This window comes from Salmo trutta, chromosome 5 (genome assembly GCF_901001165.1).
Source record: "Salmo trutta chromosome 5, fSalTru1.1, whole genome shotgun sequence".
Classification (NCBI taxonomy): domain Eukaryota; kingdom Metazoa; phylum Chordata; class Actinopteri; order Salmoniformes; family Salmonidae; genus Salmo; species Salmo trutta.
In genome coordinates this window covers 38,036,015-38,061,411 of record NC_042961.1, presented here as the reverse complement: position 1 = coordinate 38,061,411, position 25,397 = coordinate 38,036,015, and the positions used below count along the sequence as shown (strand labels likewise).

General features: G+C 41.6%; 1 protein-coding gene across 2 annotated transcripts in view; it reads right to left on the bottom strand.

Annotated features, from left to right (window-relative positions):
• Positions 1-25,397, bottom strand: part of LOC115194111 (TBC1 domain family member 14) — a 79,421-nt gene that overhangs the window by 48,156 nt on the left and 5,868 nt on the right. The window contains exon 3 of one of the 2 annotated variants that reach the window (XM_029753492.1): positions 24,100-24,892. In XM_029753492.1, coding sequence (XP_029609352.1) covers positions 24,100-24,892 — 793 coding nt within the window. Of the gene's footprint in view, positions 1-342; positions 364-24,099; positions 24,893-25,397 lie in introns of those variants that run through there. The other variant, XM_029753495.1, reaches the window with a different exon arrangement.

Below are 25,397 nucleotides of genomic sequence, written 5' to 3'. Positions count from 1 at the left end.
GTTACATAATCAAAACAAGTTCAAGAGGTTCAGGCTGCACCTTTGCTAACCTTTAAAGATTAATAAACATGCATATCTAGAGAAAGACCGGCGAGGTGCAAATGTATAACCAGTAAGCACACTATGCACAAAATCTTCCTTAAATCTGATTTTGCCTTATATAACATGGTCTTGGGCATAAACGAGAAACGTTTCGTGTTGAGTCTATCAGACCACCGAAAGTGTACGCACAGCAGTGATCTAGAATATTGGACCATTGTTATTCATTCTTTTAAAATTGTCAGCGCAGCTCAAGCAATTTCTCCAACTGTCAACACATTAAAATGAATAGAGGACCCTTACCGGAGACGCGTTGGCTGGGAATTGTGGGGAGGTGGGCGTTAGGGCTGAGTGTTCCCGCAGATGGTGGTTTCAGAGCTACGTAGCTATGTCCTATTTCCTCGAAGAAAATAATTACACAACCCTCTGTTCTTTCGCTCGCAAGAGTTAATCCTTTGTTACTTTTCCAACCTTTCCACCCTTCATTAAAAGTAGACTCAGCAAAATGACATTGCCACAAGCAGCACCGAAGATACTGAGATGAGCAAGATACTGTGTGAGAGAAAAGTCTTGCATCTGTGCACGGGTTCGTTTCACGCAGTTCACAGCGTGTTAGCCACGGCACCAAAACAGCAGAGAAGTTGAGAATCGCACATCAACACTTTTAGTTGTTGCGGAAATTGACTGACTATGCTGTTTACTTTCTGCATCTATGTCATATCGCTGTCTACCTTTAAAATGTCAGGAAGGTAAACATGAAAGATGTGTCGCCTAACAGTAATGTGCACTAGGGGCTGTGTAAATGTAAACTTGGTTGGTGGTGGGTCTCTCACATCAAACAAAGAACAGTATGCCTGCTGATTCTCAAAACACAGGGACAATAAAAAACCTCGTGCCCAGGCCAGAACATTAATCATGTTAGTATATGTGTTGATGGCTGCAGCTGTGTGTGTTTATAATTAGCAATCTCAGGCTCTGAGGCAAAGTCCACGATGTTATGGTTCTGACAAGAAGCCAAACTTGAGAAGGCCCTCCTGTCAATTTGGCAAATATTGAAATATTTCAATTGAAAAATTGCAATGCAGTGAATGAGCAATGCCATACATACTTCAAAAGTGATTTTAATGATGTAGTGAAAAATCATAACACAACTTGAATTGTAGGAAGCAGTTTTTCATGTGACAACCATTATATGGTTAATTTATTTCAAAGCCTATAAAAGGCACAACTCAAAGCAAACATATATATATATATATATATATATATATATATATATAAAACCGGACAGGCACATAAAAACAATTACAAAAATAATGCAAAAATAGAAACATTGCCTGCAATGCAGAATCTAGATTAGAGAGTAGCTTGAAGAGCTGTGGACAGGTCGTTATTGTAAAATAACATTTGTTCTCAATGACTTACCTACCTACCTACCTACCTACAGGGAAAATGAATCAATAACTGAAGAGAACTAAGCACTATAAACACTGAGACTTAAACAGCAGTAACTACCGCTGTGATAAAGGAACTTGACTGGGGAAGTTCTGGGGTGCAGGGGGCACAGCTGGGCACTGACTGAAACCTTCACAGAGCAAAGTTTTCTAAGTTTGCTAATCTAAAGTCCATAGTTGTATTCAGTAGGATAAAAGAGAACAGTATATATATGTTTTAAGGGATAGAGACACCCACAGCTGAGAGGTAACCCTGTGTTCTGTGTCATTCAGAGATCCTAACCACAGCCCACTACCACCAACACCGCCTAAGAGTTTGACTGAGAAAAGGGGAGGGGAAAGAGAGAGAATGTGTAACCACAGTGATAGTAGGGCAACTCGGAGCTGAGGAAAACAAGAGGCAGTACAAGAAGGGGAATTTGTGTACGCAAAAGCGAAAATAATAAACCACCTGCACTAAACAGCTCAGCTGTGATCGAGAGGGATGTAAAACCAGCCGTTAAAACTCTTTGTTGAACTTTTAAAAACAGCTTCATAAACGTCAGAGTAGGTTATGATAATTCCGTCAATGGCCATAGTCCCATACATGTATTCATTATTTTAAAAATAGGCCTAAAGCCTCAGACACACCAAGAATATTCAAACTTTTTGATGTGCACATAGCACAGATCGTACGCCGATCAGCCTCATTAAAATACTCCAGGCCACAAGGTGGCAGTGCTTTCTTAAGCGAGGTTTGGCTTGTGCCGATTGTAGACAGCCAATGTTAGCTAACTATCAAGCTGTGCTAATGTTGCTAGCTAGAATTTGTAGTAAGCCCTTGCTGATACCAAAAGATGGTGAATAAACGAAGATGTCCCGGTTTACCATAAAAAAATGAAATAAGTTCTGGTCTGCTTATATGGGGTGGCTCTCCCATAGGCACCAATGCATTAGCAGCTGGGTCTAGTCTGCTTAGTTCATTGACTGTAATGTAACCCCAAAAAATTAGGGAGTGGGATGTCTCGCTTCCTCTTCCGTCTCTGTTGACACTAGATGGCCACAACTAGATAACTAGTGTAGCTAGCAACATTAGAATTAGACCACAATAGATTTGTTTTTGAATGAAGCAGCTGCCTCTTTAGCTGCAAAGAGTCAGTGGAGTAGTTAGCCTGATCATTTTTTTATTTCACCTTTATTTAACCAGGTAGGCTAGTTGAGAACAAGCTCTCTTTTACGACTGCAACCTGGCCAAGATAAAGCAAAGCAGTGCGACACAAACAGCGACAGAGAGTTACACATGGAATAAACAAACATACAGTCAATAACACAATAGAAAAAAGTATATGTACAGTGTGTGCAAATAAGGTAAGATAAGGGTGGTAAGGCAATAAATAGGCCATAGTGGCAAAATAATTACAATTCAGCAATTTAAACACTGGAGTGATTGATGTGCAGAGGATGAATGTGCAAGTAGAGATACTGGGGTGCAAAGGAGAAGAAGAAAAAATAACAGTATGGGATGAGGTAATTGGATGGGCTATTTGCAGATGGGGTATGTACAGGTGCAGTGATCTGTGAGCTGCTCTGACCACTGATGCTTAAAGTTAGTGAAGGAGATATGAGTCTCCAGCTTCAGTGATTTTTGCAATTCGTTCCAGTCATTGGCAGCAGAGAACTGGAAGGAAAGGCGGCCAAAGGAGGAATTGGCTTTGGGGGTGACCAGTGAAATATACCTGCTGGAGGGCGTGCTACGGGTGGGTGCTGCTATGGTGACCAGTGAGCTAAGGGGGGCCTTACCTAGCAAAGACTTCTAGATGACCTGGAGCCAGTGGGTTTGGCGACGAATATGAAGCGAGGGCCAGCCAACGAGAGCATACAGGTCGCAGTATATGGGGCTTTAGTGACAAAACGGATGGCACTGTGATAGCAAATTGGATGCAGTCTGAGTAGAGTGTTGGAGGCTATTTTCTAAATGACATCGCCGAAGTCAAGGATCGGCAAGATAGTCAGTTTTACGATGGTATGTTTGGCAGCATGAGTGAAGGATGCTTTGTTGCAAAATAGGAAGCTAGATTTAGATTTAATTTTAGATTGGAGATGCTTAATGTGAGTCTGGAAGGAGAGTTCACAGTCTAACCAGACTCCTAGGTATTTGTAGTTGTCCACATATTCTAAGTCAGAACCGTCCAGAGTAGTGAAGCTGGACGGGCGGGCAGCGATCGGTTGAAGAGCATGCATTTAGTTTTACTTGCATTTAAGAGCAGTTGGAGGCCACGGGAGGAGAGTTGTATGGCATTGAAGCTCGTCTGGAGGTTAGTTAACACAGTGTCCAAAGAAGGGCCAGAAGTATACAGAATGGTGTCGTCTACGTAGAAGTGGATCAGAGAATCACCAGCAGCAAGAGCGACATCATTGATGTACACAGAGAAAAGAGTCGGCCCGAGAATTGAACCCTGTGGCACCCCCATAGAGACGGCCAGAGGTCCGGACAACATGCCCTCCGATTTGACACACTGAACTCTATCAGAGAAGTAGTTGGTGAACCACGCAAGGCAGTCATTTGAGAAACCAAGGCTGTTGAGTCTGCCGATAAGAATGTGGTGATTGACATCATAGTCTTTAGATAAAGTGAGGCAGGTTAGCTAACGTTAGCGTAGCTACCTCATTAAAATGTACTTAGGTTGTAGCTCATACGTGTGTATTGTGTATTGTCTAGATACTGCTGGTTATGTAACATTACCATTTGATAATGCTAGCGAGGCAAGCTAGCCAGCTACAGGCTGGCCATGTTGTGCTAACTGGCAATGCTAACCGTTTAGCTAACATTATAGTGCTTCTGAAAGTATTTACTGTAACACACATTTAAAAATTAATTAAATTGCGATTTTGTGTCACTTAACTACACAATAGACCATAATTTCAGTGGAATTTTGTGTGTAGATAAAAAAAAAAAAAATGAAAAGCTGAAATGTCTTGACTCAATAAGTATTCAACCCCTTTGTTAAGGCAAGCCTAAATACGTTCAGGACATATAAAAGAAATGTGCTCAACAAATCAAATTCCGTGTTCAATAATAGTGGTTAACATGATTTTTTTCATAACTACCCAATCTCTGTACCCCACACATACAGATAATTGTACGGTCCCTAAATCGAGTAGTGAATTTCAAGGACAGATTCAACCACAAAGACCAGGGAGGTTTTTCAATGCCTCATAAAGATGGGCACTGATGTGTAAAAATAATAAAAAAAGCAGACGCTGATGGGGTCAAATCCAACACAACACATCCCGGAGTACCACTCTGAATATGTTCAAGCATTGTGGTGGCTGCATGTTAAGTTATGGGTATGCTTGTCATCAGCAAGGACTAGGGAATTTTTGGTGATAAAAATTTACTGAATACAGCTATATGCACAGGCAAAATCCTAGAGGAAAACCTGGTTCAGTCTGCTTTCCAACTGACAAATTCACCTTTCAGCAGGACAACAACCTAAAACACAAGGCCAAATCTATACTGGAGTTGCTTACCAAGATGACATTGAATGTACCTGAGTGGCCTAGTTACAGTTTTGACTGAAATCGGCTTGAAAATCTATGGCAAGACTTGAAAATGGTTATCTAGCAACGATCAACAATCAACTTGACAGAGCTTGAAGAATAAAAAAAATAAATAATAATGGGCAGACATTGTACAATTCAGGTCTGCAAAGCTCAGAGATAAAATATTGACTCAGTGTGAATACTTAATGTAAATGAGATTTCTGTATTTAATACATTCGCAAACATTTCTAAAAACATTTTCACTTTGTCATTATGGGATATTGTGTGTGATAGTTCTTTTATTTTTTATTGTCCATTATGGGACATTGTTGTTTTTTTTATTAATGTTGCGTTGTTGGCAGTAGGTGCACTTTATTTAGAAGCCCTGCACATCGGGTGGGCAAAGTGTTCCCATTTTGAACCATTTCATTTGTCTGAAAATACAAACTCCTCCTACCCGGACAATTGAGTGCGCCAACTGCGCTGGTCAATCGGATAGCGCCAATCACCGTGCCTATAGCATCCACAATCCCGGCCACAGCAAAAGTTTGATACTAGCCTACGTGATATTTAATAACTTCTATAAAACCATGACCAGAGAGAGACTGTCGAAGAATACAGCAAAGAGCTGCTGTTTTTACAAATGAGTTCAAGTTTTATTCAGCACTGTTTAACACTGTTTTTATTCAACTATTAAAAAACATGGAAGGGCTTCTCTCTACTTCCACTCGCGCTGCAGCTGCAATGAATGAGTCGCAAAGTGTATCGATAGCCCTTCGTTTTTATTAGCAGCTCATCATGTCTATTTTAATATTTCACTTTCTCTGGTCATAAGAACAACATGAATTTGTGCATGAGGCAGATGCGGTGCGACTCAAGTTTCGCCATCAGGTGGAAGACTGGCCCCTCTCTCTGGTCAGTCTCACCGGATGAAAGGTGAGACTAAGTCCCTACTCTGAGACTAATGCAGTGTTCAAAACAACTGGGAACTCGGATATCTCAAACTTCTGACTTCAGTGCATTCAAGACAACTAGGAACTCTGAAAAAACTCGGAATTCAAAGTTGGAAACTGTATCATCTTTCTAGAGCTCCGAGCTGAAGATCGTTGATTTCATGATTTGACCTATTTTTGACCACACTTGTCTTGAAACCACCATGACCATTGATGCAGGTATCATTAGTCCAGTAAAATCTGTGCCTCACAAGTGCTACACCAGCTGATCTATTTTGTTATCAAATTTTGAGTTTGAAAAAATTATATGGTCCAAGATTGGCAGGCCAGGTCTATAGCCAATATGCTTTGACAATGTATTAGTCTTACTGCACAAACCTAATTCCAACCGAACTGTTTTTATTAGGTTACTGTTACATTTTTTAGAGCTCATGTTTAAAAAAAATAAAAAATCTGAACGGTAGATCTCAGCTTGCTTTTTGACTGCAAAAGTGGTCTAGATACTGTTGGTTATGTAACTATCATTTGATAATGCTAGCAAGGCAAGCTAGCCAATCTAATCCAATCTGGAGCTAAAGTTAGTCTACATCTGTAAAGCATAGAATTAGGGTTTCCGCTAGTTACCACAGCCACAAAGTCTGGCTATATCATAAACATTCATGAAAACAAAAATGTGCTTTTTGGTCTTAATTTAAGGTTAGGCAAAGTTTCCAGTTAGGTTTAAAATCACATTATAAGAAGATAAATTGTGGAAATAGGCAGGTTGATGACTTGGTAACTAGTGACAACCTAAAATTAGCTTGACCAGAGTTACTGCCCTGATGACACGAATGGCTTCATCAACGGTAATGTGTGTGATGAGAAGTTGCATTAAAAAAAACACCCAGTTTGATAAACTAGTAGGTTAATTACCAAACCAAGCACATACAAGTAGTAGAGTCAATTTGGTTGTGCAGTGCATTATCAAAAAGCTTTGTCCTTTTTTTATATCAAAATGCAATTTACCACTTGGCTGTCTAGTATATCACTCTGTCACAGGCCATTCCAGTCAACACCACCTCATAAGATGAGGAAGTACATTGGTTATGAGGATTGCCTGCTGCAGTTGTTCTAGAGATGTCCACTTTGCAGCCGAACATGCACCATAGAGAAGACCAGCAAGGCAGCATTCATCACGCAGACATACCCTCGCTGTGAGCATTCCTATAAATGGAACAGGAAGGACACTTTAATCAGATTAGTGACATTGGACCTGGTCAAAGGGTCAAAACACTTGAGTTCAATCATGTAGTAAGCAAAAAAGTGTTAAATTGAAATGGTTTGGGATGAGTCGAACTGCAGAGTGAAGGATAAGCAGCCAACAAGTGTTCAGCAAATGTGGGAACTCCTTCAAGACGGTTGGAAAAGCATTCAAGGTGAAGCTGGTTGAGAAAATACCAAGAGTGTGCAAAGCTGTCATCAAGGCAAAAGGGTGGCTCCTTTGAAGAATCTCAAATATAAAATATATTTTGATATGTTTAACACTTTTTTGGTTACTACATAATTCCATGTGTTATTTCATAGTTTTGATGTCTTCACTATTATTCTACAATGTAGAAAATAGTCAAAATAAAGAAAAACCCTTGAATGAGTAGGTGTTCTAAAACTTTTGACCGGTACTGTGTTTGAAAAGATTGAATCCATCGAGTCCATGGAACCTGGGACTCACCAGGCAGAGCGAGGAACAGAGGGTGGTGGCAGGGAAAATTCAGCGATCTTAGTCACCAAATGTTAAGTTTGAAAGATAGAAGTGACCACAGGTGTCAGAGCTAACTGTACTGGTTTAATCATAACATAAGATGAACGTCTGTATACATCTCACCATACATCTGCCTGTAGTTATTGAACACAACCTGCAAGAGGTTTGTTTGTTGTGATTGAGTGGGGGGGGGGGGGGAGACAGCTGCAGCCAAGGTACTGACAGATCTGGTCAAAACACACCCCTCATTATATTATAGGTACAGTGGTCAGTCAGCTGTTCGTTTGACAGAAACATTTTTTTTTCACAATGGTCATCATCCATAACCGTCGGTAAGACACTGCCTTATGTGCATACGCCTGCTGCTGAAGAGAGAGAGCGAGAGAGAGGGAGAGCGCGGGAGCCTTGGCCTAGGTTACTGTTGATCGCAAGGATCGAGGTCTTTTTCCATTTAAGTAAAACGAAAGTTAGAAACTATGCCTATAGTCAAAAGCATACAAGGGGAATATCCTCCGTATGGACAAGTTTTAATATTGTAGTAGATAGGGATTTAACGATTCACCGCTACGCATCGCCCCGCTACGCATCGTTAAAATGTTTAAAATACAAGTTTATCGGGCCGCGGACCCCAAAACGATAAAAATGTAGCGTGCGTAGGTCATAAAATCTATAGATATGTTACGAATCGCCGGTTCACAATTATTTTTGCTCATATTACATATTTCTACCTTCCAAAAAGACCTCATCTTTTGTGACAAATGATGCGTCCTCTCCTTCAGTTTCGAACAAGTTTGTTTGGCATTTTGCATGCCAAACAACCCCAGACAATATCAGTAGCCTAGTCAAACTGTGCACTGTGCCCAAGGCGATGTAGGCAGCCTGTTCCTGCACATCTGTGCAGCACCTTCAGCATTCAAATGCTAAAATGGCTTGAGATATATATATATATATATATATACACACACACTGTTGTAAGGTGTTTTACCAGAATAAAATAAAGCTACCGGAGACAACTCTCATCTGGCTATACCTGCTGAATGGGGCTTACAATGGATTTTATTCTGATTGCTCAGGTTCACCATCAGTAACAGTTTTGGTAGGTTTGCTTTAAACTATCAGAGTATATGGTCATTTTTAGACAGAGTGCTCAGAATGACAGAAATCACATTTAGATTATGGTAATTCATTTTAACAGAACATGCAAGTTGAGGATGTCATTACTGCACAATTTGAGGATGTTAAAATAACTGTCCACATTCATTTACTTTTCCTCAGCCAACAAGATGAGTAATGAACAGCAAAATCACTAGCCTATGCATAGGTGGCATGTGAGTTTCAAGTTTGGGGAAGCAAATGTTCACCATAAAAATGCACCTTTATAATAAAGCATTCATGCATCACCTTATTTGCAAACGTATGCAAGATAGCCTACTATTCGTAATGTGATGAGTGGATTGGATAGTCATAACTCAATCACTGTTAGCAAAAAAGACTGTTCAATGAACGGCTGAGCGGATATAGCGTAGAGGGCTGGGCTATAGGGTAGTGCGTACGGCCCAGTACATCACTGGGGCCAATCTTCCCGCCATCCAGGACCTCTATACCAGGCGGTGTCAGAGGAAGGCCCTAAAAATTGTCAAAGACTCCAGCCACCCTAGTCATAGACTGTTCTCTCTGCTACCGCACAGCAAGCAGTACCTGAGGGCCAAGTCTAGGTCCAAAAGGCTTCTTAACAGCTTCTACCCGCAAGCCATAAGACTCCTGAACATCTAGACTATTTGCATTGTGTGCCCTCCCAACCCCTCTTTTTCGCTGCTGCTACTCTCTGTTTATCATATATGCACAGTCACTTTAACTATACATTCATGTACATATGTACATACTACCTCAATTGGCCCGACCAACCAGTGCTCCCGCACATTGGCTAACCGGGATATCTGCCTTGTGTCCCACCACCCGCCAACCCCTCTTTACGCTACTGCTACTCTCTGTTCATCATATACGCATAGTCACTTTAACCATATCTACATTTACATACTACCTCAAATCAGCCTGACTAACCGGTGTCTGTATGTAGCCTCGCTACTTTTATAGCCTCGCTACGTTTTTTCACTGTCTTTTTATGGTTGTTTTTTATTTCTTTACTTACCCATTGTTCACCTAATACCTTTTTTTCACTATTGATTAGAGCCTGTAAGTAAGCATTTCACTGTAAGGTGCATGTGACAAATAAACTTTGATTTGATATCAATAAAAACGACGTTGTCCATAGAATAGGCCAACGAGAGAAGGGGAGACACAAATAGAATATGACGTCCATCTAAACTGGAGGAAATTATTTTCCAAAAACAAATTTAAGTGGCACTGAACCAACAATGAGAGTGCAAATATATGCAGTGCTCAACTAACCAATGCATTTGAATGGGAAGCACGCTACAATTACCAGTTGAGAAAAAATAAAAAAAACAGCCCTTTTTAAAACATGGCCCAAAAACTAAATTTGAACATACAATTGCATTTAGAATTGTTGTGCAATGATTGGGCGTATAAAAGTGCTGTGAAATGTTCAAACTAAAACATATTGTTCCTGTATCGTATCAGAGCCCATGTATCTAGATACGTGTATCAAATTGTCTGAGAAGGGAACGATGCACATCCCTAGTAGTGGACAAAGATGAGAAAAATGTAGGCATGGCCAAATGCAGGCTACTGTGCAACTCGCTATTCAGGTAGGATGCAATTTTGGAACTTAGTACTTATTTTTGGTATTTATAATCATTGGTTTTGTCATGACTGTCCTGATCAGGTCAGGGTACAGGAGACCACCACCCTACAGATTATCTCCCAAACCCCCAACAGAGGAGGAGAGATCTAGGGGTCTGAAGATGTGGGGGTTTTATGACACCTCACGCCCATAATAAAACTTAGGCCACAGAGAAATTCCTTTGTCCTAACAATGGAGAACTGGCCTCAGAACATTAAACATGCAATAAAGGGACTTTGGAACAATGGTTTCCGTCAGCCACAATGGTGGTTATGACGAAAAGTGGAATATTAAAATGTATGTAACTTTTGTATTTGTTTTTAAAGGTTAAGAGATGACGTTATTATGAAAACATTGTACCTTTAAGAGTTTTCCCAGTATATGCCTGATGTTTATACATTGTACGCTGTTTGGAAAATATCCAAATCAAACAGAATGTTTTGGTAAAGATGAAATGTGAAGTTAGTGTCTAAAATCGGATTTTTAGCCAAATCTAAGCCTTGCCCCTTTACTTGGTCCGCCCAGAGAATTGCCCTAAAGGCGGTTACACCCACTTCTGACCCGAGGGTATAAGACAGGAGAGTGAAGAATTAACATAGAAGACTATTGACCCCAAGCTGCAGCTAAGGTCTAACAAAGTCGACGAACCCCAAAACGAAACACAAGGTTGAAGACAAAGAAATATTTTTCTACACGAGCTACGGACGAGTAGCTGTGTCTAAGCGGGTGAATTCAAGCCGAACCACCCAGCCTCCACTCTCCATTGAATCGTGGTATCGACACCATTCGAGCCGAAGCTGTGAGCTCTGAGCTACAGAGCTGTCTGTCCTCAGAAGACCCCTTTCCGATCAAGGGTGAGGATCAGACCACTTAGCCAAGAAGGACACTGACATCGTGAGGACAACCAGAGAGTTGCGCCGGAGAACTGCGTCATTTAGAAGCCTAAACGACCACGCGGAGCTTCCCACCTGAGAACTCCAACACGTAATTACATCATTATATTCTGACCCATAAGAGCGGCAGTTCGGGGCAAGGCTAATTTTAAATAAGCATGGCTGACAAATGAACCCAAATGTATATTTCTCCCGTGTACTTCCTTTATTTCACTCTCTTTAAAATCCCCATTTTGGGTAACAAGCGCCATAGTGTGTTGGCCCGTTATACTAAGTCCTAATCAATAGCTAGACTGTGTTTTGTGTATGTGCATTTTTATCATCATTTTAGCTTGCTAGTAAATAAATAATCAACTAAGATTGGTGTGGTAAATTCAGTGGTAAAGCCCGGGTCCGTGCAGATTCCCGGATTATACGACGTTCAGATTATGAGACTGTAGAGGAAATTGATTAATTTAGCGACTGTTGTAATCGATATTCTGATATCCTTTGAGTTAATTTGGGAAATAGAAACTCAATCAAAACAATGTTCCCATGGTGCCCCAGGTTAATGAGTTAATAATTGCTTGATTCATTGCTTAATTCATTTAATCACGCAATTATATACCGTTAATCATTCGATGAGCAGCAGTCGTCACATTAACTAATACAACGTCACGACAGTTTTATCACAATTATTATTGAATATCATTGTTATTATTGTAGGCCTATTTATTAATCTAAACCTGTTAAATATGCAAAACGTGTTTCATTCTGTTGAGACATTTTTGTTGGCCAAATTAGGTTCGATCCATCTTTAGTTTAAGACTTATCTTTGATATTACCCTTATAAAGTATAGAAATGTTTGGTGTGGTTTTTAGCCTATTATACTGCAGGCCTATGATATGAAGGCAGTGCACACCGGCGCGCTCCAACAGACTCACTTGAGGTGAGGAAGAATGTTTGAGGCCTATAAATCAAACAATATAATGCTTATCTTTATAAACATTCTGATCGAAAATGTACGCCCATGTCAGTATAGTGAACGCAGTACCTATCTGAAAAGAATAAAGAAATGCATGTCGGTGTTGTAGCATGCGGCCAGCATTTCTTGATCTCTCTCCGGGGCTAGGCCTCTATTCCTTTTCTTAAATTGTAATATTACACAGTGGATGGCTAAGCCCATGTGTCTACGTGTGATATGCCGTGTCTACGTGTGATATGCCATGTCTACATCTGGCTTCCCTACAGCCTCTGCATGATGAATCATCAACATTCAGGGTGTGAAGACAAAGCCCATCAAAGTATGGAGCGCAGTTCACAACGCATGTAAAACTCATCACGGGAAAAAAACATTTTTTTGACAAGTAGGCCTAGTCTACGCTACCGTAACAAAAGAGACAGAATGCGCGTCTAATTCACCCATCTCCATCTAGCTTTCGGGGTCACCTTATTTTTTATTGTAAAGATTTATTTATTTAAAAAAAAAGCCTATCAGTTAAAAATCATTACTTTAAAATCAGTGGACGAGCGAGCACTCTGTCTCTATCAACTCGATTCAAATTGAATCCAAACTAGATAATCTGTTCTTGATTGATATATAGCCCTACACAGTGCATTAGGAAAGTATTCAGACCCCTTCACTTTTTCCACATTATGTTATAGCCTTATTCTAAAATAAATAGTTTGTCTCCCTCAATCTACACACACACACACACACACACACACACACACACACACCCCATTATGACAAAGCAAAAACTGAAATATCACAATCATATTAAATAAGAATTCAGAACCTTTACTCTATACTTTGTTGACCTGTATTTGGGGAGTTTATCCCATTCTTATCTGCAGATCCTATCAAGCTCTGTCAGGTTGGATGGAAAGCGTTGTTGCACAGCTATTTTCAGGTCTCTCCAGAGATTTGAACATTGGTTTCTTGGTCACCTCCCCGACCAAGGCCCTTTCCCCCAATTGCTCAGTTTGGACAAGGGGGGCAGTTTATTTATTTGAACTAAAGTCAGTTAAGAACACATTCTTGTATTCAATGACGGCCTACCAAAAGGTATCCTGCGTGGGCTGGGATAAAAAAAATTGGCAGCAGCACAACATGGCAGCAGCACAAAACATGGTACAAATATTAAATGGGCACAGACAACAGCACAAAGGGCAAGAAGGTAGAGACAACAATACATCACGTGAAACAGCCACAACGTTCAGTAAGTGTGTCCATGATTAATCTTTGAATGAAGAGATGGAGATAAAACAGTCCAGTTTGAGTGTTTGTTGCAGCTCGTTCCAGTCGCTAGCTGCAGCGAACTGAAAAGAGGAGCGACCCAAGGATGTGTGTGCTTTGGGGACCTTCAACACAATGTGAATGGCAGAAGGGGTGTGGTATGTGGAGGATGAGGGCTGCAGTAGATATCTCAGATAGGGGGAAGTGAGGCCTAAGAGGGTTTTATAAATAAGCATCAACCAGTGGGTCTTGCGACGGGTATAGAGTGCAGTGATGTGTCCTATAAGGAGTATTGGTGGGAAATCTGATGTCCGAATGGTAAAGAACATCTAGCCACTCGAGAGGACCCTTTCCTACAAATCTATAAATTACATCTCCGTAGTCTAGCATGGGTAGGATGGTCATCTGAATCTAACCCCCAGGAGATAGTAATCACACCGGTGGGGATTTGTTTTTTTGTTTTGTTTCGGAGGTGTTCAGAATAAGGTTAAGGGTAGAGAAAGCTTGAACACTAAGAAAGATTTGTTGAAGAGCACTTAACAAAGTCCAGAGAGAGGCCAGCTGAGTATAAGACAATCATCTGCATATACATGGATGAGAGAGCTTCCTACTGCTTGAGCTACATTGTTGATGCAAGTTGATAAGAGAGCGGGACCTAGGATCGAGCCTTGGAGTACTCCCTTGGTGACAGGCAGTGACTGAGAAAGCAGATGTTCTGACTTTATACACTGCACTCTTTGAGAGAGGTAGTTAGCAAACCAGGCCAAAGACCCCTCAGAGACAGCAATAGTCCTTAGCCTGCCCACAAGAATGGAATGGTCTACCATATCAAGTCAATAGAAATAGCAGCACAACATTGCTTAGAATCAAGGGCAATGGTGACATCATTGAGGACCTTTTAAGATTGCAGTGACACATCCATAACCTGAGCTGAAACCAGATTGGGTACCCAAGAGAATACTATTTACCTCAAGAAAGCCAGTCAGTTGATTATTAATGACAAGTATTTCCAACAAAATAGAAATAGGCCTATAACAGTTAGGATCAGCTTGATCTCCCCCTTTAAATAAAGAACACACCGTATCTGCCTTCCATGCAAATGGGAACCTCCCCAGAGAGGAGAGACAGGTTAAAAAAGGTCAGAGATTGGCGTGGCGATGATAAGGTTGCTGCCCCTAAAGAATAAAGCTTCTAGTGTTAATGTGCAGAAAACCCAGGCTTTTACGAGAGCAGAAATCAGTGAAGCTCTCGTAAGCACAAATCAGAATTTGGGCTAGCAACAGTAGATGGGCCAGGGTGAACATGCACATTTCCAGATATAATCAGCAGTAATACAATCAGGGCACGACAGAGGACAGGGAGACCTCTGCAGTGTTGATTTATAACATTTGAATGTGCATTTGATGGCAACAAGATCATATTGTTCATCAATTTCATCAGGTAACATGAATATAGAGAGTCAGAGTCCCAAGTTTGGGAACAAACGGTCTGTCCAACAGTTGGGTAAACAAGCAAGTTCATAGTCAACAAAGCACGCAGGAGTCATGAGGCAAATAGCATAAAGCACAAGAAAAAAAATATAACAACTTGGGGCTAGCCATTGTAAGTTCAGAGCCACTCGCCCCAACAGTGCGTGTATGCTGGTGGGGAGTGTGGCGAGGGTACCTGTACCAGACAGGGGGAGACAGGCCAGGGCAGATGGCTTACAGATCGCCAGGTCCAATCCAAGCAGCAGTGCAACAGACAACGAAAGTAGGTGTCACACCCACTTGAGAAGCTTTTTTTGGGAAGCAGATTCCTTGTATAAAATCCCAGCTAGCTAGCAAGTCTCCGTCCACGTGGAAAAGGACGATGTTAGCTAGCCATATATATCTTTTCAGTTTCGGTGAATGGTCCTTTACGACGTCCAAACGAAATCGTTCTGTGGCTGTTGTATTTTGGAGATTCTGAGGAGGATATATTCTGATGTGATCAAAGCAACAATATTGTTTCTTATTGAGGTAATTTACAATTGAAGTGTCCTGGCTGCATAGCAGGTAAAAATAGAGATGAATCCAGGGGGTAGTGTATTTTAAATGACCTCTGCACAGATGGAGGGGGCTTCAGTTCTAAAAAGAGTCTTGGTGATTCCAAACTTCTCCATTTAAGAATGATGGAGGCCAGTGTGTTCTTGGGGACCTTCAATGCTGCAAAAAACAAATTGGTACCCTTCCCCAGATCAATCCTGTCTCAGAGCGCTAAGGACAATTCCTTCGACCTCATGGCTTGGTTTTTGCTCTGACATGCACTGTCAACTGTGAGACCTAATATAGACAGATGTGTGCCTTACAAAATCATGTCCAATCAATTGAATTTACCACAGGTGGACTCCAATCAAGTTGTATAAACATCAAGGATGATCAATGGAAACAGGATGCTCTGAATACTTAAGTAAATAAAGGTGTTTTTTTATTTGTAATACATTTGCAAAAATGTTGAAAAACCTGTTCTCGCTTTGTCATTAGTGGGTATTGTGTGTAGATTTATGAGGAAAAATGATTTAATCCATTTTAAAATAAGGCTGTAATGTAACAAAATGTGGAAAAAGTGAAGGTGTCTGAATACTTTCAGAATACATGAGATAGATGTCCTACCCTACCCCTTTTAGATAATAAATTAAATGCAGTATTAGACTTATACTTAACTAATTAATGATTGGTTATGCATAATAAGCGTCTAACTTACAGCCTCTGTCTCTTGCACAGTACGCACACACCTGTGCTCCGCTGGCCTCCTTAAAAACGCTCCTTAGCTCTTGGAGTCCCATGTGGGAAAAGCTATACTACAAAAGATTGCTGGACGTAAATTTTTTTTTTAGCATTTCTTATACCAATAGACTATTCAAAGAGGGACGCAAACTCTTGTTCGCTGATAACTCACAGGTAGTTTGAAAGCAGAGCAAACGTGTGATGGCGGTAGGCTAATGCAGTTATTTATGCAGACCCAAAACCATTCAATCTTCGTGAAGAGAAGTGAAAGCGTTCGGCATCTAATTCTAGTCCTATATCATTCAAGGATGTCATTAATGATGAAGCTAAGGACAACAAAACTTATTTCATTTAACTGTTGAAAGCGAGGAAGGAATGAAGTAACAACAGAGAGAAAGGAGGCAGGCTAATAACATTAGGGGATGCATCAGCCTACTAATGATACAATAGGCCTTAATATATTTCAAAATGAATATCAAATTCGCTAGACTATACTTGTAACTTTGTAGGCCACATGTTAGGGCTGGGCAATATGGCCAACATATCATATCACAGTATAAAAAATGTTTTGAGACGGTATGATGTTATTTGACAGTATTTTATGTTTTTGAATAATAAAAGTAATACATTTGCTTCAAATCAACATTTTATTGGTCACATACACATAGTCAGCAGATGTTAATGCGAGTGTAGCGAAATGCTTGTAAGAAATACAATACAAAAATTAAAATACTGCATACTTTCCTAAGGACTCGAAGCGAGGCAACCATTTTTTTTCTTTTTTATACTATATCTCGACACATTGATGAAAATAGTAATGGCCTCTAAACCTCCAAGCTGCATACTGGACCCTATTCCAATTAAACTACTGAAAGAGCTGCTTACTGTGCTTGGCACTCCTATGTTGAACATAATAAATGCCTCCTTATCCACCGGATATATACCAAACTCACTAAAAGTGGCAGTAATAAAGCCTCTCTTGAAAAAGCCAAACCTTGACCCAGAAACAGTTTTAAAAAAACAGGCTATATCGAATCTCCCATTCCTCTCAAAGAAATAGAAAAATCTGTTGCGCAGCAACTCACTGCCTTCCTGAAGTCAAACAATGTATACGAAACACTTCAGTCTGGTTTTAGACCCCATCATAGCACTGAGACTGCACTCGTGAAGGTGGTAAATGACCTTTTAAATGGTGTTAGATCAAGGCTCTGCATCTGTCCTCGTGCTCCTAGACCTTAGTGCTGCTTTGATACCGTCGATCACCACATTCTTTTGGAGAGATTGGAAACCCAAATTGGTCTACACGGACAAGTTCTAGCCTGGTTTAGATCTTATCTGTCGGAAGAATATCAGTTTGTCTCGGTGGATGGTTTGTCCTCTGACAAATCAACTGTAAGTTTCGGTGTTCCTCAAAGTTCCGTTTTAGGACCACTATTGTTTTCAGTATATATTAATTGAAATATGTTAATTTTCACTGCTAAGCAGACGATACACAGCTGTACATTTCGATGAAACATGGTGTAGCCCCAAAATTGCCCTCCCTGGAAGACATAAGGAAGTGGATGGCGGCAAATATTTTACTTTTAAACTCGGACAAAACAGAGATGCTAGTTCTTGGTCCCAAGAAACAAAGATCTATTGGATCTGACAATTCATCTTGATGGTTGTACAGTCGTTTCAAATAAAACTGAAGGACCTCGCCGTTACTCTGGACCCTGATCTCTCTTTTGACGAACATATCAAGACTGTTTCAAGGACAGCTTTTTTCCCCATCTACGTAACATTGCAAAAATCAGGAACTTTTTGTACAAAAATGCAGAAAAATGTATCCATGCTTTTGTCACTTCTAGATTAGACTACTGCAAGCTCTACTTTCTGACTACCCGGATAAAGCACTAAATACATTTCAGTTGGTGCTAAATATGGCTGTTAGAATCTTGGCCAGAACCAAAAATATTAGATCATATTACTCCAGTGCTTGCCTCTCTACACTGGCTTCCTGCTAAGGCTAGGACTGATTTCAAGGTTTTACTGCTAACCTACAAAGCATTACATGGTCTTACGCCTACCCATCTTTCCGATTTGGTCCTGCAGTACATACGCAGTACACTACGGTCACAAGACGCAGGCCTCCTTATTGTCCCTAGAACTTCTAAGCAAACAGCTCATGGCAGGGCTTTCTCCTATAGAGATCCATTTTTAAGGAATGGTCTGCCTATCCATGTGAGAGACGCAGACTCAGTCTCGATCTTTAAGTTTTTATTGAAGACTCATCTCTTCAGTAGGTCCTATGATTGAGTGTAGTCTGGCCCAGGGATGTGAAGGTGAACAGAAAGGCACTGGAGCGACGAACCGCCCTTGCTGTCTCTGCCTGGCCAGTTCCCGTCTCTCCACTGCAATTCTCTGCCTCTAACCCTATTACAGGGGCTGAGTCACTGGTTTACTGATGCTCTTCCATGCCGTCCCTAGAAGGGGTGTGTCAATTGAGTGGGTTGAGTCACTGACGTGATCTTCCTGTCCGGGTTGGCGCCCCCCTCAGGTTCATGCCGTGGGGGAGATCTTCGTGGGCTATACTCAACCTTGTCTCAGGGTAGTAAGTTGGTGGTTGAAGATATCCCTCTAGTGGTTTTGGGGCTGTGCTTTGGCAAAGTGGGTGGGATTATATCCTGCCTGTTTGGCCCCTCTCGGAGGACCTGAGCCCTAGGACCATGCCTCAGGACTACCTGGCCTGATGACTCCTTGCTGTCCCCAGTCCACCTGGTCGTGCTGCTGCTCCAGTTTCAACTGTTCTGCCTGTGGCTATGGAACGCTGACATGTTCACCAGACGTGCTACCTTGTCCTGTACCTGCTGTTTTCGACTCTTTACCACACCTGCTGTCTCTAACTCTGAATGATCGGCTATGAAAAGCCAACTGGCATTTACTCCTGAGGTGCTGACCTGTTGCACCCTCTACAACCACTGTGATTATTATTATTTGACACTGCTGGTCATCTGTGAACGTTTGAACATCTTGGCCATGTACTGTTATAATCTCCACCCGGCACAATCAGAAGAGGCCGCCACCCCTCAGAGCCTGGTTTCTCTCTAGGTTCCTGCCTTTCTAGGGAGTTTTTCCTAGCCACCGTGCTTCTACATCTGCATTGCTTGCTGTTTGGGGTTTTAGGCTGGGTTTCTGTATAGCACTTTGACATAGGCTGATGTAAAAAGGGCTTTATAAATACATTTGATGGATCTCTGTCGGCGCCAGGTGTGTATGAGTAGTGCGTGACCCTAGGGTGGCAACACAAACATTAAGTAATTTTAAAATGGGTCTTTCTCCATTCTGATTGTTTTATACTGTTAAATAATTTTTGGTTGGGCAAACAATCTAGGCCTTATTTTTAAATGTTACAATTGTGATTTGACTTGCGATTTAGAGTAAAACACTTGGGTGAACTGTTGGAATTATAAAAATAAAATGATTATTCAAATTCTATAGTTAGAATATAATAGTGGCCACTTTGAATACAGTGGTGTTTGACATGACAACGAATGAAAATGCCAGGTAGGTGTTATTGTAACAGGGTAGGAACCAGTGTTTCCTAGGGGACCCCTATAATCTTTGGCTACATGTAATGTTCTCTTAGCTACTTCACGTAGCTAACATTTTTGCCTAGCGCATTCCTCTTTGATTTAGAAGATACTGTTGCACAAACATGCTGATTTAGGTATACGCCACCACTGGTATTATCACGCTATATAGCTAATAACGTTTGCTCTGACTCAGTACATTCATTAGCTAGTTAGCTAACTAGTGATTAGCATTAAAGGCTAGCAAGATTTAGGCCAAACTTGCAAAGAAAATACAAACTAGCTGTTTGCAGATGTAAGAAACACAAACTAATAGTGTAATTATAGACCACTAGAGGATTTATACTAAGAAGCCAAGTGAAAACAACATTGTTGCATGCGCTACATTGACCATGCAGACTGCGCGCAAGTGTCTCTTGGTCGAGGAACAACAAATGTGCTCCTTGAGTGATTGACAGGGGGTGGGGCTAGGTCTGTGTGGAAAGGGCATGAAGAGAGAGAGAAAGCAGACTGAAGTAGCGAAGTAAACTATTAAAATGGAGGTTACACATGGCGTATTACATTTAACAAACCGAACATTTAAATACCGGTCTAGAAGGTAAAGTAAAAACCCAAACCAATCAGCACATAAATACCGGTATATCGTAAAATACGGTATATTGCCCAGCCCTACTGCACCAGAATAGCATTTTCTCTCCCGGATGTATGGTTTAAAAGATGTGCATAATTCTAGTCCATATAATACAATACAGTAATACCGTCCACACTCAAAAAGATTAGCCTACTGGAGCTAGTTGAATTGATTTACCCAAGAGAGCATTTTAGCTATCTAAATTTACAGGCTTTTCTGTTTTACCTACTGTAATGTGCTGTAGCCGATATCATACACTACATGGCCAATAGTACGTGGACAACCATTCAAGGTAGTGAATTTGGATATTTCAGCCACACCCGTTGCTTAAAGGTCTATAAAATCAAGCACACAGCCATGCAATCTCCATAGTGAAACATTGGCAGTAGAATGGCCCATACTGAAGAACTCAGTGATTTTCAACATGGTACCGTCATTGGATGCAACCTTTCCAACAAGTCAGTTCGTCAAATATCTGCCCTGCTAGAGCTGCCCTGGTCAACTAAGTGCTGTTATTATGTCCATACAGAAATGGTTTGTCGAGATCGGTGTGGAAGAACTTGACTGGCCTGCACAGAGCCCTGACTTCAACCCCATCGAACATTTTTGGGATTAATTGGAACACCGGACCGCACTAATGCTCGAGGCTGAATGGAAGCAAGTACCCGCAGCAATGTTCTAACATCTAGTGGAAAGCCTTCCCAGAAGAGTGGAGGCTGTTATAGCAGGGGGGGGGGGCTACTCCATATTAATGCCCATTATTTTGGAATGAGATGTTTGACGAGCAGGTGTCCACATACTTTTGTAGTGTACATGTACTGGATAACGGCACAATCATTTGGGCTTGGAATCATTAAAATATCTTTCATATAGGGCTCATGAAACATTACATGTATGGCTCATCAGGCTCATTTAGCATCCAGACATAGGCCTATTTCTACGCTTTATAATGCTTTGATTGACACTTCCGGTTTTGCCGAGAAATAATGTATTACCCGGGAGAAGGGATTTAAATCTCGGGATGGAACATTTGTAAGATACGAGGAAAATATTCAACCCTAATCGAAACAGGAATAGTGTCTTTCAAATTTGTTATAGGCTGTTAAAGACCTGTAAATGTGGCTCATTTGGCCAATAATCCTTGTTAATTGATGGCGAAGGCAGCGTGGGCGGACACCCTAATGGGTTACGCACCCAATGCATATGGATGACCAGTAAATTTGTCCAATTAAAATGTCCAAATGTCCAATTAAAATCACAGAAACCCCGGTGTGTATATGCACTTTTTGTGTGTCTCTGTGTCAAAAGATGGTATCACAGGATGAGGTGTGAGAAGGTGTGTGGGTTTGATGGTTTTACTACAGAGGAAACTATAATTTCCCCTCTAAACTCTCAAAATACACAAAGCCAAAACATACACACTCAGACCTGCCAACCCTGTCCAACTTTTTAGAGTACCAGACGCACGTGGCAAATTGGAGATTCAACTCGTGCATAGCACGCACGCTTGTGCGCACGCTGTTTGTGAGTCTGATCACAATTATAGAATTGTATCAAATCAAGGTCTATAAAAAGGTTGGAATACTTTATTGACAGCCTTCCATTTAGGAATGGAACTTCTGAGGTGCGTGTACTCTGCTGTTTTTGGGGTTTGGGGTTACTGCTGCTCTTTCTGTTTCCCGCAGTCTCCTCACTCATCATCTGACATAGCTTTACTGACTGGCTGCAAATAACAATGATTTGCAAAATGACCTGCTAATTTTCTTATTGCATTACTATTTTCCATGAGCACATGCGCTTAGACAAACATTATGAGTCACACCTGGTTCAGTTCAGTCCTCTAAAAAGGTATTTACAAAACATAAATAAAATATTCATACTGATAAGTACAGAACATATAAAATAAATATATGTTTTGTGGAATTAGCGCAGCTTGTATGTTTATTCCATTACATATACAGTGTAGAATGGAGACAATTATCTATAACGTTTTTCTTAGCACATGCCCCCAAGTTAAGTCTCTATAGTAAAGGAACGCTTGTCACCTAACAAACAGGGCCAATCACGAGGGCCAGCTCACAAGTATTGGTTTGACACGATTCCTAATCAACACTAAAACAAAAACAAATAAAGCTTAAGTAGGCTACCGCAAAGGGAATCTGAACGCTGTTCGCTAGAAGAGTCCGGTGTTTCAGTCTATGTAAAAGGTGCCTATTGTATTTCTTTGGAGCATATACATTTCAGATTTTCGATATTGATAAAAATCTCAAATCTAGTGCAAAGACATTTTAGAAGCATTGCCTCTATAGCTAATACCGGACACTTATTCATTCTTCATCGCACAGTTTTCTAAACTCCAGACTCCATTTAATGCCAAGATGTTTATTTTTGATTATGTATTTGTAATGCTTTGTGTAACGTGGATCATAATTACTGTTACAGTCTATCAAGTTGCGTGAATCTCGTAATGTTACGTGGAAAATACAACTAATGGGACGCAGAATTAAATGTATATCACACTCGAACAAATGCGACCAGTTATTTTTCGTATTTACATTTCTTTCAATAGCAAATGTGAGTGAACTGCTGGCACTTTAGAGCCCACTGAATGTCCATCTTATGTTCGTTAACGTTAGCTTGAAACAATTGGTGTTTACCTTTCCACAACACTTGGGAGTCGAAAATGGATTTGTCCATGTGCTTAGTACAGCTGACAGTCAGGAAACTCAGCATCACAACAAACGGGAGGAAGGGCAGACACCGGGTAGCTAAATCGAATAATGATGTATTAATCTCCATGTCTGTTAACACAAACTCCGTACATGTCTGTGTGTTCCTGCAGCTCGAGAGTCGGGATGTTAGATTTACTTTTTTATAAAATTTTTATTTATTTAAATGTTGTAAAAAATATTGTTAAAATTTTTTAAAAAAAGAAAAGAAAAAAAAAGAAAAATCAGGCCCTATTTATTTCTGCGTACTTTTAACTCGAATCTCGTACAAGGAGAGAGAATTGCGTAGTTGGTACACAAAATGCGTGCATGTTGGCAGGTCTGCACACTTTGTTCATACATGCCCTGGTGAGTGTTTGTGGACAGATGGACCGCACACACGAGCAACTACATGCACTCAAACATAACTGGTGGCTGTTTGATTACCGAGATTGTGCAAGGGTACCAATAAGGTTACTGGGGATATAGGCTAGCGCAGGGAGCTAAAATGTGAGACACCCCTGGCCTAGACTATACTGTACACAGGGCAGGCAAGTTGACGGTACCCAACTCTGCATGTGTGGAGAGGTGTGAGTGGGCTTTTTGAAGCTTGCACAGTAAGCTTGAGCAATGTTTTGCAATAATGTGGTATAGCTGTACAGAAAATATGGGGCATGTGTTTACTGTAAGCACTGAATCCTATGTACATCTGCCATGTGAATCTCAAATTTCTTATAAAAACGGTGCACTATGTCAATGGGAGATTTACGTTGAAAATTGGTTTACACACACACACACTGACCCAAAAAGACTCAAGATCACATAGTGATAACCTTCACTGTGTAGACAGATTTAATCTTACCTGTTGAAGAAGCTAGCCAGCGTCCCCAGCTTCTTGGGCTTGCCCTCAACCTCTGCCCCCGGACCCATGTGTCTCTGCCGCGGACTCCGCAGACCCCCGCCGATATCACCGCCTGGAGACAACGACAGCGCCACGTCTGAGAAGTGGGCGCTGCCGCCATCATCAGTCTCCATGGTGACGATGGCGCTGGAGTCGGAGGTGACCATGAAGTCCAGGATATCCTCGTTGGACGCCGACAGCGTGGCAGAGAGCTCCGTGCTCAGACTCGACACGCTGCACACCGAGATGTCGTCGCTGCGGTTCAGGGCTCTGCCTCCCACGCCACTCATCCCCATCGCGATGACTCCCACACCAGCGCTGGACCTGGGGGCGGGGCTGAAGAGGCGCACCAAGTCGTAGCCGCTGTGGGGGAAGGTGGAGGACTTGCGGAGGCCAGCGCTGTCTCCAGACTGGTCCAGAGAGAGGGTAGCGGGTACCTGGTCGTGGTGGTTCGACCCCAGGGTAAGGCCACTCTCTCCTGGGTGTGGGTGGGCGTGGATGTGCTCGGGGTGGTTGATCTCCAGGGTGGGGATGCCAGAGTCCTGGGAGGCCAGGCTGTTGCAGTCCTGGTCGTCAGGGCCCGGCTGGGGGCTGCCGTAGTGAAGGGCGGAGGCCTTATAACTGGGCAGGGAGTGCTGGGTGAGAGGGGGCTTGTTGTGCTCATGGTGGTTGTGGAGGTCTGGGCTTGGTTGTGCTGTGGAAACGGGTTCTATGCTGACCATGCCATTCTTCATTATGGTTCCTCCAGCCACACCTGGAACGAACAAGGAATTAATTTGAACAGAGCTGTTATAGGGACGAGAGTCTCCTACTAGTGAAAAGTAGGACTAGGACAGAGATTAGGTTCTCTGCTTACAAATCGCTCTGACCTAGAACCCACCTCCCCATTGGCCAAGCCATCAAATAACAGTAACAATGGAGCAGAAACATACAGGGAAGTGAAAGAGGATCCGGCCAGTAACCAGGCTGAAACTGAAACCCAAAACGCAGGCTGAAATCTGAACGGACCTCCTGTACTGTGTTCCTGCCTGGACCGCACCAAATAAGCGAAGAACGTACATCGGAGTCTAGGCTACAAGGGGTCTTACTGTTGAGGTCCAGGAGAGAAGACCCCTGGGTGTGATAGATATACTGCCCCTGGCACAATACTTGTCACCAAGTGCTACAAGAAAAAGGGAAAAACATAATATGATAAAATAAAGATTATCTGGCAAAAACAATAGGCTGGTGGCTGTACATATGATTGAGAACTAAATAAA